The 13271-nt window shown below is 42.9% G+C and overlaps 2 protein-coding genes across 3 annotated transcripts in view; one reads left to right on the top strand and one right to left on the bottom strand.

The window, feature by feature from the left end:
- Positions 1-8698, top strand: part of ccdc80 (coiled-coil domain containing 80) — a 16113-nt gene extending 7415 nt beyond the window's left edge. Inside the window, exons 4-8 of the mRNA XM_020586964.1 lie at positions 2129-2265; positions 3555-3706; positions 4397-4500; positions 6411-6494; positions 7187-8698. Of these exons, the coding sequence (XP_020442620.1) occupies positions 2129-2265; positions 3555-3706; positions 4397-4500; positions 6411-6494; positions 7187-7512 (803 nt within the window). The 3' untranslated portion in view covers positions 7513-8698. The remainder of the gene's footprint in view (positions 1-2128; positions 2266-3554; positions 3707-4396; positions 4501-6410; positions 6495-7186) is intronic.
- Positions 2255-13271, bottom strand: part of slc35a5 (solute carrier family 35 member A5) — a 15655-nt gene continuing 4638 nt past the window's right edge. Inside the window, exons 7-11 of one of the 2 annotated variants that reach the window (XR_002273703.1) lie at positions 12366-12566; positions 12146-12273; positions 10795-11063; positions 10106-10258; positions 2255-2336 (exon numbers count right to left, since the gene is read on the bottom strand). Coding sequence is in view for 1 of the 2 variants with exons in the window: in XM_020586965.1 (XP_020442621.1) it covers positions 10190-10258; positions 10795-11063; positions 12146-12273; positions 12366-12566 (667 nt within the window). In the remaining variant the exon portion in view is untranslated. Of the gene's footprint in view, positions 2337-9544; positions 10259-10794; positions 11064-12145; positions 12274-12365; positions 12567-13271 lie in introns of those variants that run through there. The other variant, XM_020586965.1, reaches the window with a different exon arrangement.

Below are 13271 nucleotides of genomic sequence, written 5' to 3'. Positions count from 1 at the left end.
TCCAGGTAGACTAGAACCATTTGGAACACAAGGTCACTCATCGTTGCGTGCATTAACCGTTGGAAGGTTGCGGGTGCGTTGCACAACCCAAAAGGCATCCTTAGGTATTCATAAAGGCCAAAGGGAGTTGTGAAGGCCATTTTGTGTCTGTCTTTTTCCTGGACTGCAACTTGGTGATACATACAGCTGTGGGTGAGCACTGCATGTATACAACTATCATAGCAACACCCACTGGGCACTTACTAAACAACACCTTACTGCACCAGGGAGAGTTTCAGTTACTCCCCTTAGGAAACTGTAATTTTATTAATTGACCCGGCTACACATGCATATACAATTTTGCAACAGGTGACAGTGTGTCACCAACAGTGCCCCCTTTCTGGTTTCACATAATCTTTTGCACTGTGCTTGTTTCTGCTTCCTTCTAAATGTTGAGACAAACAGTGCTAGGTAATCTGTCACCCTATTTCCCTGTATAATATCCAGCAGCCTATAACTTAACTCAATGAAATTGATTCACATTATTTGAAAGTATTCAATGTTTTCTTCTAAAAAAAAATCCCATAAGTACAACTGCATACTCACCACATTAGTGGGATACAGATTTATTTTCTTTATTTAAAAAAAAAAAAACCTTTAAAAAAGACTTTAAAACTCGGTACCAGTCACTGCAGCAGTGTTGCTCACTACATCATGTACTACTACTACTGCTATTCACACAAAGTTCACAAGAAAAGCTTATTATATGAAGTTAAAGGCCAACAGAAGTGTCTCCTGACACGTCTGCCTTCTGTTCTTGTCACCTTCCTTGCATGATTTCGGCAGTGACTTCTGCTCCTCGTACAACCCTCGGAAGGTGCACTGACTCTGCCAGAACCACAGTGTTGTGTACTTCGCTGTGCAGGTGACACAGAACAGTACTGATGTTTGTGAAAGTAAGCTGGTGTTGTTTGTCTCTCGGTATATTTACATTGCTTACTAGTAGTATTGGACAGGAGTGTCTGGGTCTTTCTGTGGGATGTGAGGTGAGCTCAGCAGCTGCTGAGTACAGGGTTCTGTGCCACAACTTGTCGGGGAGGAGTGAGCCTGCCTCCTCTGCAGCCGGAGACAGTTCATTCGTCACCCCCACACATACACTCAGTGTAATTATGACAGCTTTTTATTAAGGTAGTTGCAGTTATTTTCAAAAATAAAAAACTGCATTTGTTTTGTACTGTGTCACTGGTGCTTGGCAGCCCTTCATTTTGAGACATTTACAGGTGTCGCAAACCCGAGGCTTCGGTTAGCGTGTGCTAATGTCAGCACATGCAACCCCACTGTGTAAGACTTTGAGTCTGTCACATGACAACAGGGTTTTATCCAGAGAGAAAGGTGGAAAGCGTGCAGAGGTGTCATCACACCCAGGGTGGGACTCGGTTGCACTTTTGTTCCATTGAGTGAAGGGTCACTGTTTCTCTCCATGTTGCCCCTCGCTCAGGTCTGTGTTGGTAGCAGCATGTAATGTATGTGTTTGCTGTGTATTTGTGTGTCTGCAGCATGTGCTGGGGTTTTCCTGATTGGACTGCTCATATAAATTTTGCAACACAGAGTGGTTGAAACAACCACCAAAACACTCTGGTGTGTGTGTGTGTGTGTGTGTTGTGCACATATGCATGGAGGGATTGGTGATTAAAGGCTTTTGCTTTGGCCTGTATGAAAGGCAGCTACAGTAAATGTAGTCTGACTCTGCCAGTCTTCTGTGAATAAAAGCTGCTCTTTGTCGAGTTTGTCTGTGATTCACTCGGTTTCCATTCTGTTCTTCACTGCAGAGTCTGCTTCACTGGTCTTAGCAGTGGGAAAATGCCTAATGTTTGAGAAATGAACACTCACTGTGTTTATTATTGTTGATTTGATGGGAGAACTTAGTACAGTTGTGCATCATTTCACATTACAAAGTCTAGCAGTTATGTGACTTTCTTACAGTTATGGAAGAGCTTTTGTCAGATACATGTTTACATTTTTCACACTTGGGTAAGGCTTTTCTTCTCAACTTATCTCTAAATTTATCTTCAAGGTCAAAAAATGAATAACAGTAGTAGTACAAACAGCGTAACAGTAGTCAGTCTGACCTGACTCTTTGTTTCTCCAGAGAATGACAAGCCTATGAAGGGTCTTCGTCAGGAGGACCTGGTGAACCAGGATCTGATCACGGAGCTGAGGAAAGAGTTTGGCATGACACACGATGACTTCTACATGGTCCTCGCCGACACCGATATGCGAATCAAGGTAGGGACTTCTCTGTGTAGCTGTTTGGAGCTGGATCCACTGAAGTGCTCAGAGACCGCATATTCCAGAGCCTGATGATGAAAAATAATAGTGGTAATAAGTAAAAATAAGATTAACATAAATGTCTTAGTACAGTGAAGCCCAGTAAGTATTTGCATTAATGCATAAGGGCAGACAGGAGAGATCCACTATGTACATACTTATCTATGCATACATATCTGTGGCAGCATGGATATATAACGTATATATTGCAGCCAGTAACTTTTCATGTAGCGCCACATAATGGTCTTGTCAGATTGAAAACTGACAGGATTTCCATCAGCATCAGCTGCACTTTGTGTAGTTATTCTGTGTAGTGTACTATGTGTGACACAACAAATGTACAGTAGGTCTCTACTGACCATCTCTTTGTCAACGTTGATACGGTGAATATCTTAGTTTCTGACATTAGCCTATAGCCCTAAGCACCAGTGTCCAGCCAGGTGTTTGTGGTTATCGATCACTGCTACTGCAGATACTGTAGATCACCTGAACTAGAAATGAGTCACTTGCAAACTGAAGTTTCCTTTGGCCTGGTTTCAGACGTTGCAGCCTTCATGGTAGATCTAGCCTGACTTGGGAGAGGTCGTGAAAGACCTCTAAGCATGATGTTAAAGTACTTGCTCTGTTTTACGTTGTGTTGCTTTATCCTGTCAGAGGAGCTGTTTTCTGCTGTAGTCACAATCCTGTGTTTACACATCCACCAGCCATCTGCCCAACACTCATCGCCGCCTCCTCTTTGAAGTTGAACTGAGCTGTCCTCGCACTGTCGGCACGCTGCCTTCACTAAAACACTGTTCTAATTCACACTGCATGACATTTTCCCAGCACCTGTGCTGGTGTGTGCCAGAGTAAACCAGCAGGCTGTTTTTGGAAAGATTCATCAAAGAGGACAGTGTTCAGCTCTCTGCTGACAGAGGCAGAGACGGAACCAGGAAGGTGTGAGAGCATGTATGCTGCTGTGTTACATTTTCTTGCTTGTGTTTGAAAATCATGCTTAGACTTTTGTGGCACTTGTCCTCTTTCCCAGAAGGAAGGTATTGTGAAGAAATCTTGGGATGTGACAAAGGTCACACTGCATCTACATCACTTTACTGGAGACCTTTTCACCGTGACTTTAAGCAATACAAATCTATTTCCACATCCTCTGTGTCACTTGAATTTATTTATTCTGTGGTTTCACCACATTTCAGATCAACCTTTGGTCGAGTCTGACAGTTTTGTTTTGTTTTTGTTTTTGTTTTTGTCAGCAATCCTATGAGGTTCCCATCGCCATGAAGGCTGTGTTTGACTACATTGACACCTTTTCCTCCCGCATCCGAGAGATGGAACAGCAGAAGAGAGATGGGGTCACCTGTAAGAAAGAGGACAAACCCAGGTCACTGGAGAACTTCCTCTCCAGGTTAGGAGGTTTCTGACATTACAAACACGAGCAAGAATATGTTGCTATGCCACTTTGCCCAAAATATCATTGTACCATTTGGATTTAGCTTAATTGCAACTTACCCACACCATCCATAAAAAGTCTCATGTCTACAGAAGTAAAGCCATGCAGGGTTTCTTTTAATATTTATAAAAACATCTACAAATCACCTGAGAGGAAAAACTTTATATAAAGATCTCTGCGTCACTGGCATTTGCTTTAATAAAGCAACCTGCCTCAGTGCAGTGTACAGAATTACTGGGCTGTTTCTGCTTCCATCAGACATTTGTGGCTTTGCTCAGTGAGCGACTGGATCACAGTTTGTGCATATAAGCAGCAGATTGCAGCAGCTTGTTTTTGTGTTCTCTACTGATATCAAAATGAACATAAAGCCCAGCCATTCCTCAAGGCTGAATTGTTGCGTTCACATAATTTCCTGAGATGTCTAAACCAGACAGGCTGTCTTTTGTTACCATGGAGACCTGAGTTCCAGCTCCACATCACAGTGCTGAGATCTGGCAGGTTTTTGACCATAATTCAGGGTTGTCACCCTCTGGCAGCATTAACATGGGAATATGTTAGTGTGCAAACTCCTTGTCTTAGCACAGAGCTTTCACTGCTGCACCAAAGTGGCACTTAAATCCGAGCTACAATTTTCTGTGATTGTAGGTTCCGCTGGAGACGTCGCCTGTTCATCATCTCCGCCCCCAGTGATGAAGAGTGGGCCTATCAGCAGCAGCTCTACGCCCTGACCAGCCAGGCCTGCAACCTGGGTGAGTCGCCTGGCATCAGGCACCAGTTCAGTCACTGTAACACTGACCCACGACTGGTGAACTAACTCACTCTCCTGAGGTGTAGAGAGGGACTAGACAGGGTTGTTTACCCAAATAACACACAAAAAAGCAAATGTTCTTCAAACTCTGTTTTAATGTCATGCAGAAAACGTTATTTGCAAAGGCTTTGAGACCACTGGTGAGACATGACACTATCATCCCAGTGCAGTGGACGTGCATTAAATGTGCAACAATTGATTTTTAGCCAGAGGAAACAAACTGAACATCCACTGTTTGTCACTCCCTCATTTGCTGTCATCCCTCTACTATCGGCTATGAAATAAAGGCATAAAAATGCAACAAATGCTTTCAAAAATATTTTAATTAAAACAGTTAATATGGCAAACCTATAGTCATCGTTTCAGTTGCACATTCAGTCACTGTACACAGCAACATCAGCTTTCAGTTGGAGTTGTTTCAACTCAGTCCAGTGTTCTCGCTCTTTTAGCTCTTTTAGTGTCCTCTTCACATTGGCAGGACAGATGTTTGGCCTGAATTATCTGAGTAGGTGCATATTTTAGGTGGCTGCAACTATTAAAATCTAATCAACCATCAGATTTTGTAATGGTTTTTCCTGTGCATTTCAACCTGATGCTCGGTGGTGACCTCAACATCACCCAGGCGCTGTCCTGCCAAAGTATTAGTCAGACCGCTTTTGAACATTTTCATCACATGCACAAGTAGATTACATGAAATGTCTTTGTTTACTGCAACCCTCCGGTTAGTATCAACATCTGTGTGCACACAGAGGGATTCCAGATGACAGAACTGGCAAAGGGAGGTTCTGTTCACTCTGGAGCTGAAAAGCTCCTTTCCTTCCCTAACGACGGCCTTTTCAGCCAGTTGGTCAGCTTTTCCAGTTTTGACTCATTTTTATTACTTTGTCTCAAAAAGAGACATTTATCTAAACTCTGCAAATGTCAACAACCCGACTGGTCTGACAGATTTATGTGATATGTATAAACGTTAAATAGCCCATGGTGAACTTCGCTCTTCAGTAAAACCAAATAATTGCTGTCATCAGGACTTCCTCCCCCACTTGAGCCTCATGGTCCAGCCTTGTTTATGTGAATTTAAAATTCCTGACATTTCTTCTGGGCTCTTCTTTACTCAGCACTCCTTTCTCTTAATGCTTAGTCAGGAACAGAGATATATTTGTCACATGACTCTTGATCAAGAAGAAATGAGCACACATTCGACTAGATTGAAGACTTTCTTTGAGGTAAAATTTGCTAAAGTTATGTTGAACATTTCATTAGCTAATAAGTCAATACTCCCAGATGCTTTAAACATCAGCCTTCAATCTTTTGTCTGCTTTCAAACCAATTCTCTGATGAATTAGAGCCAAGTAAAGTTATTTTTACAACCTGGCTTCCCTGATCTCTTATGAAATGGACCTTGGCAGAAAATGACACCCAACTATGATGTCGCTATACATCTGCAGAGAGGATGAGGGGCTTGTCTTACTGATCAGCAGGCTCAGACCAGTCCCCAGACAAAGGCCCATCCTGCTGACTGGGCTTCAGGCCTGAGAGGTCTGATCCTGGTATTCAGCACTTGGCTCTCACAGAGTAAAGCCAGCATTCTCCTGTGTTTAATGTGGGCTTTCTAGCTTCAGAGAAAATGCTTTTTGGCAGGACTTTCTAGACCACCACAGCCTCCTCTCTTTACCTAGAAACCAGTTCTTATGATGGTTCCAGTAATGGAGAACCACAGTGAAAGCAGCTCAGATATAGTCAGCATATTACAGGCGTCATGCATTTTGAAGTCTGACTTTACTGTTATTTGTCTAAGATGTCTGCAGCTCTCTCATGTGTTCTGTCAATATGGCTGTTTCTATGGTGACACAGGTCTGAGGCACATCGCCATCCTCAAGTTGGTGGGGGCAGATCTGCTGGATATGGGCGGAGTCTTGGAACTCTATCCTATCAATGGTAAGAGGTTTCTCATATTGAATAATGAATGAGACTGGTTCAAACATGTCTGTAGCAAGCGCACACAGAACTTCTATTTATGTATATACTACCTCCTTTTACTGAATGCTAAGACTAAGCCCACACAGTTCACTAGTTTCAGCTGTCTGTCCTCATGCACCGAGTCACAACTCTTGTCCCAGGTCCTTTATGCAAAACCAGAATCCCAGTTAGTCCAGAAATCCCCCTGTACAAGCCAGTGCTTCTCTGTCCCGCCTCTGATCACTAATCCACTGTACGGTAAAAAGAATCTGGGCTTCATTTACTATTTCACCATGTCCCCAAGGGAGTCTCAAAGATTTATTTATAGGGACAATCCCCATACACATGTACAGCTGCTGCTGTGGTCAGAACCAAACTGTGAGTCATTTCTTTAATTTCATGTGACCTGGTAGATGTTGCTCAAGAGAACTCTTTATCAAACAAGGCGTTAACTTTACTGGGAAAAAGAAATGAGAGTCAGACTTGTGCAAAACTGTAGAGACCAGAGCTGTTGCCAGCGCACTGAGGTTTGTGCTTCTGGCATCTGAGCTCGGCATGTGGAGGCACAGTAAATGTCAAACAAGTCTGCAAAGGAAAACATGACACGACCCTCTCTGCCGTGAAAGTTTAATCTTAAATTAATTACTAACCTGAATGTCTGCTCCACCCAGGGAGTTCTAGTGTGGAGCGCGAGGGGCTGTCAGCAACCCTGGTGAAGGACATGAGGAACTACTTCCAGATCAGCCCAGAGTACTTCTCCATGCTGCTGGTAGGGAAGGACGGCAATGTTAAATCCTGGTACCCCTCACCAATGTGGTCCATGGCCATCATCTATGACCTGGTAGACTCTATGCAGCTGCGCAGACAGGAGATGGCCATCCAGCAGTCACTGGGCATGCGCTGCCCTGAGTGGGACGAGTATGGCGGCTATGGCTACCACCAACATGGATACGAACGCGGTTATGAGGACGGCTATCACCAGGGTTACGGTTACTAACCCAACAAGGCTACACAGCCGGAGCTTAGCGCTGTCGGCCCTCATCTTTTGAACCACAGCCTTTTTTAATCTTTCCTACCAGCTGGACAGTTTTTTATTTTTATTTTTTTCCCCCAGATGGAGTGAGGACCTTGAATGTTTTATAGCACTTAGTGGAAGCCTCCAAACTTGTGCTTTCAGTTTTTGATATCCAGTATATACAGTAGCATAGTATGCTGCAAGTCATGGTAGTTTGTAGAGATGCACCGATACTGATACCACTATCAATTTTGATACCACCCTCTGTCACTTGTACGTGTAACGATACTATGCAGCGATGCCAATTAACAGCGGCGGTATGTTAACAGCATGCTAACTGAGCAGGTCATTTCAACAGTTTGGGGATATTTTAGGATAAGTTACAATAACAAAAGTAAAGCCGACTGCCAGATCTGCTTCTCTGCTCTGTCTCTCTGGGAGGGAGGGGGTGCTCATAGACACAGCAGAGAGGACATGAGGTCGTATTTTACTGCGACGACAAATATGTCAAAAAAAGAGCATATTGGAGAGTAATTAATCAAACACCTGTTGAAGAAACAGAACAACAAACTTGTAGAAATGCAATGTCTTCACTCTCCCCGGGGTCAAAATGCCAGGTCCTGTTCATCCCGCTAAAACCACCACAGTGCTCGTTATGCTGATTGTTGTGAATGGGAAGAAAAACGCTAATTTTATCTAGTTAACAGATGAATAAAGAGGTAGGTGTAGGAAAATGAGCTGAATTCTTCTGGACTTGGATGCTGAGACCAGCAGCTCTACAGCAGAGCAGGACTCTATTAAACTATGTTGTGTAACAGGCGGTTACACAGGGGGCAGTGCTGTGTTATCACATAGTTAATCTGCACAGCCTCCTCATATTTGGCGACCCCTACTGCCAGGATGTGACACATATTATTCAGTCACAATCAGAAAGCTACAGAAGCCCTGAATGGCAAGTGGAAAAAAAATTCTTGTGATCCATTTTTTTTTTTTTAATAAATGAAGGCTTTTAGTCCAGACCCAGTCCAGCCAGACCCTTCTTTCTATTTAAAACATAGTGTAGTGATGCACCCTTGTGGCTGAAAGGAGTATGTTACACAACCAAATTAAAAAAAAATTTTTTCACCTGTTTCACAAATGAAAAAATCCCTAGTCACTTGCAAGGGCCTTTAGTCGGAGCTGGCTAATCAATAAATGTGTATTGGCCTGGAGGTTTAGGGACAGATGTTAATCTTTGTTTTCGACTTAGTGTTTTGCGTGTTATTACAGCATCTCTTTCATTTGACTTCCAAATCAAATTTACATATTTGTTATCAGCATGTTTTTTGTAGATAGTGGGCTAAAATAAGACGTATGTATTTATTAGACAACTGCTGCATCTGGGGTGCAGTTTTAATTTCAGGAAAAGCAGCTGTCATGTTTTCTCTTTTGTAAGGTTTCTGTTGCTATACAATGTTAATATTTATACCCTATTACGCTATATGATTAATAAACTTGTATTTACTACCAGCTATGGTCTGTGCACAGTCTCAGCACTGCAACAATCTCTTGGGCTACAGCTCCTCCTAGTGGCCAACAGGAAGATGAAGGGTGGTAAAACCTAGCCTAGGTTTCAAATGTGTGCTGTACCACAGTCTAAAGATATGCAGGTGACTCTAACCTACCCTTTAATTATCACTTTTCATCCACAATTACTTTCCTTTGTCCCCTCTCTGAAATCTCCCAACAGTACCCAACTCGTTTGTCCCCCTCCTTTGACACATCCTCTCCTGCACAATTACAAAATTTTTCATCTTTTAAATTCCATTACTGTTACTATTACCAAGCATTCCTTTCAGTTTATTTTCAGAATAACATTCATACAAATTTATGTCACAAACAAATCTTAGAGGTGTCTATACTTTTGTCTCCCCAGCTACTTACATGAGGGTCAGAATATTAGGAACACCTCTGAATATGATGTAGTCCAGTACACCACCTTTAACAAAGACCTGAATAATTAACATAACTTGAATTTATACATTTACAACAATTTCACCAAAAAACATTTTGAGCTTCATAAACACCGATGTTAAGGTGGAAGTGTCGCACTGAAGCGCACACACTTGTACAGGAGTACCTAATAATGTGGCTGGTGAGTGTAAGAAAAACATTTGATATAAAATTTAGAATTCCATGGTTATTTTTCAATCTACAGTATAGTTTGTGGATTTGTACAAGACTTGCTGAGGTTTTTTCACATTTAGCCTCAGATGACCAGAGAGTGGAACATACGTCCCCTACACAATGCCAACAATAATTAGAAATAGTTTAAAGCATAACTACAATATATAACAGCTGCTCCTTAAACCTATCCATCAGCTGCAGGTAATCAAACAGCTGCACACACAGCAGGAAGTGTCATATGAAAGAACACGAGTCCTTAAAGAGAACAAATGTAGTGACAACTGTTTTGCTGGTCTGTCCCCACATAAATGACAGCAGCTACACCCACTTCAAGGTATGAGACACAATATCAGGAGTGTCCTTCAGAGTTCATCGGACAACTGATCAGTACCGTCACATCACGTTTTACCTGCTGAGTGACTGAGCTGCATCCATGTCTACTGTGCAGTAGTGAAGAACAGTAGTTTCCATCTCATGGTCAAGCCAGGTAGTGCTACACAGACTCCTCCTCAGACTCACTGTCTGTGTTGGGCTTTGTCAGGAGCTCCAGCTCCTCACCATCCTAAAACAGGAAACATGGAGCCAATCAGAATGGAGGCAGAAGTGTTGGAGCCCAGTGGACAAGGCATTTCTTATGCTAACATCACCACCAAACATCAACTTGTTCAGATAGTGGAGTAGTGGATCTACTAACTTCAAGAGACAGAGGGGAAACGGTTTTAAGGCCACAGCTGCCAACCAGCATTTTGTTTTTGTTAGAACTCAGCCAAAGAAACCAGAAATACATCTGAGGTTTTCCTCAGCCTGGTACACACTGGTCAGGGAAATAACCCAGGATCTTGCTACCTCCCAGGGTGTCCTCATAGTTCTGCTTAATAGCTTCTTCTTTCAACAGACCACAGTGAGCTAAGACTCTAGCCTGAGTAGCAATGCTGTTTTCATAGCAGGGGATCGGGTTTCCTCCTGCACTGAACAAATCACACTATAGAGAAATGACGAGTCAGGTTTCCTACAGAGACCTTGGTATGTTTGTGGGGGGAGAGAAGGAAGCTTTACATGGGGGTTAGGTGAGTGTCGCTGAGTGAGAGATCTACCTACCCCCCTGGATCGCTCTAACACCTCGCCATTGACGACCCGAAGTTTTTCATGCTGCAGGCTATACTCCAGGTCCTTGGGCCGACTGGCGTTGTAGATAAAGATGGCCAGCAGGACCATGGGCGCCTGGAGGAAGAACTCTAGTGAAGGCTGGAAGTTGAAGAGGAAGAGGGAGAGGACGGTAACCAGAACAGTGGTAATCTGGCCCGTCAGCACGTGGAACATGTTGTCTCTGAATTTCAAGATAAAGGCCACAGATAAACCCAGGGCGGCTGGGGAGAAGACGGAGAGCAGAGGGAGAGTCTTAACTCAGTCATAGACTTCTGGACAGCCTGGCATTCAGCCCCACGCCTAAATCTGCCACATTTACATCATAGTTGATTTTGTATAAAGTGCACTGTCCCTGATAAATACAGAAATAAAGAAACACAAACATAAGCTCAAAATGATATTTTCCTTACAAATGGCTATTTGTAAGGAATGCAAGACATCACACAAAATTACCATGCTGTCCAGGAGTAGAAGAAGCATGATTGTGTCATATCAGCACAAAACATACTGGGCATGAGGTCGTTGCCAAGTGTCAGACCAGGGTTCGCATCCTCTCTAAAACTGTACTTGGGCTGTAACGGAGGACACACTCTTTTCATATCCCAAACATAACTATTATCATTATTATTACTTTCAAACCTTATAGGAATAAGGGACATATGCTGTCTTCCCAAGACTTAGTTGAGAATATTGATAGCATTGTCATAGCTGTCCATTAAATGTGAAGACATGGCCCACAGCTGGTTAGCTTAGCATAAAGACTGAAGTAGAGGGAAACTGATGGCTCGGTTCTGTCCAAAGGTTAAAGACGGTTAGCTTAGCATAACGACTGAAGTAGAGGGAAACTGTTGGCTCGGTTCTGTCCAAAGGTTAAAGAAAATCCACCTGCAAGAACCTCTAAAGCTTCCCATTAACACTTTGTAGACAAATAATCCAGCACACAACCCCCTCTACCACCACAACATACTTTATGCAAGTATTCCTAGGGATTAATAAACATATAAAATAGGGAGCTTTAGACATAACCAGGCTAGCTGTTTCCCCTTGCTTCCAGTCTTTATGCTAAGCTAAGCTAAGTACCTCCTGGCTGTAGAAAACACAGTGCTATCAGTCTTCTCATCTACTACTTGGGAAGAAAAAAAAAACCATATTTCCCAGCAGTCTGTAAACTAAACCAAATTAAATCAAGCCATTTTAATAGCCTAACCACAGAGGCATCACATTAGTTGTTTTGGAAGAAAATGACAGAACACCCATTTTATCACTGAGGCTGGAGGCTTTCTGTTTATCCACAGCTGCTCACCGGTGACCAGCACCAGGCCCAGGGAGTAAATGTTATGTCCATGGAGAAGGCCGCAGTGCACAGTGAGGCCTCGTGCGTCACTGCTTAGCGCCAGGGTCAGGGCATTAAACACCACACCAAAGACATACCTACAACAGCACACAGCAAAGGGCTGAGATTAGCATCAAACTTTGGCTGTGTCTCTTCTGCCTTGTGATTTCTTGCACAAGTTGCCTCTTACAGTTTACTGTTCTGGATGAAGATGCTCTCAGTGAGCTGGTCTCCTTCTTTGAGGATCTTCTCGTTGTAGATGTTGGCCATGGCAGAGATGAAGCACTGGAGGAGGAGCAGGATGTGACCCACACCCAGAGAGCGAAGCTTCGCCACAATCCTGTCCCTCCAGGCCTGGCCAGGCAGCGACGCCACCCATGACTCATTGGCACTGTGATGCAAAGAAGAGAACAAAAATAGAACAAACCTGAATGACTAGCAGAATGCTGCTTCATATGTAAAATGCATCTAGACTGTGTGTATATACAGGTCTCTATTGATAGGTACCTCTTTTTCTTTCCTAATGCACATTCATTTGGCTGGTCTGCACATTACTTTCTTTCCTTTCTGTTCTCTCAGCCTTATATTGTTTACTTGCCCACTGCTACCTTACATAAGGATATGTACTGTACATACACATTGAGAGCTGCTGTACCAGAGTCAAATTCCTCCTGTGTCCAACACACCTGGCCAATAAAACTGATTCTGATTCATTTAAAATTGCACTACATCCTCTTGTCCTGAGACTGACAAACAGAATAAAGCTGCATTTGTCCAAAACAGCATGAGCCTGAAAATAGTATAAAGCTAAAGTCTATATGCTAAGTCTCAGAGTTCACAGTGTCAATCAATCAAACTTTATTTGTATAGCACATTTCAAACTGGGTCAAGTGCTTTACAGACAAGACTGACAGGCTGATGATAAAACAGCTCTGACAGACAGACTGTGGATATTTTGTCCTATTTGGTAAATAAATCAACTCATTTCTCCTTTAATTTGTTCAGGTTATCTTTCATTATACTGTATCTTCCTTCAGTACATTTACAGTTGAAGTCACAAGTTTACAAACACTTAGGCTGAAGTCATTAAAACATT

Source organism: Monopterus albus, unplaced genomic scaffold (assembly GCF_001952655.1).
Source record: "Monopterus albus unplaced genomic scaffold, M_albus_1.0 scaffold432.1, whole genome shotgun sequence".
Taxonomy (NCBI): Eukaryota; Metazoa; Chordata; class Actinopteri; order Synbranchiformes; family Synbranchidae; genus Monopterus; species Monopterus albus.
This window is presented reverse-complemented; position numbering and strand designations above follow the sequence as displayed.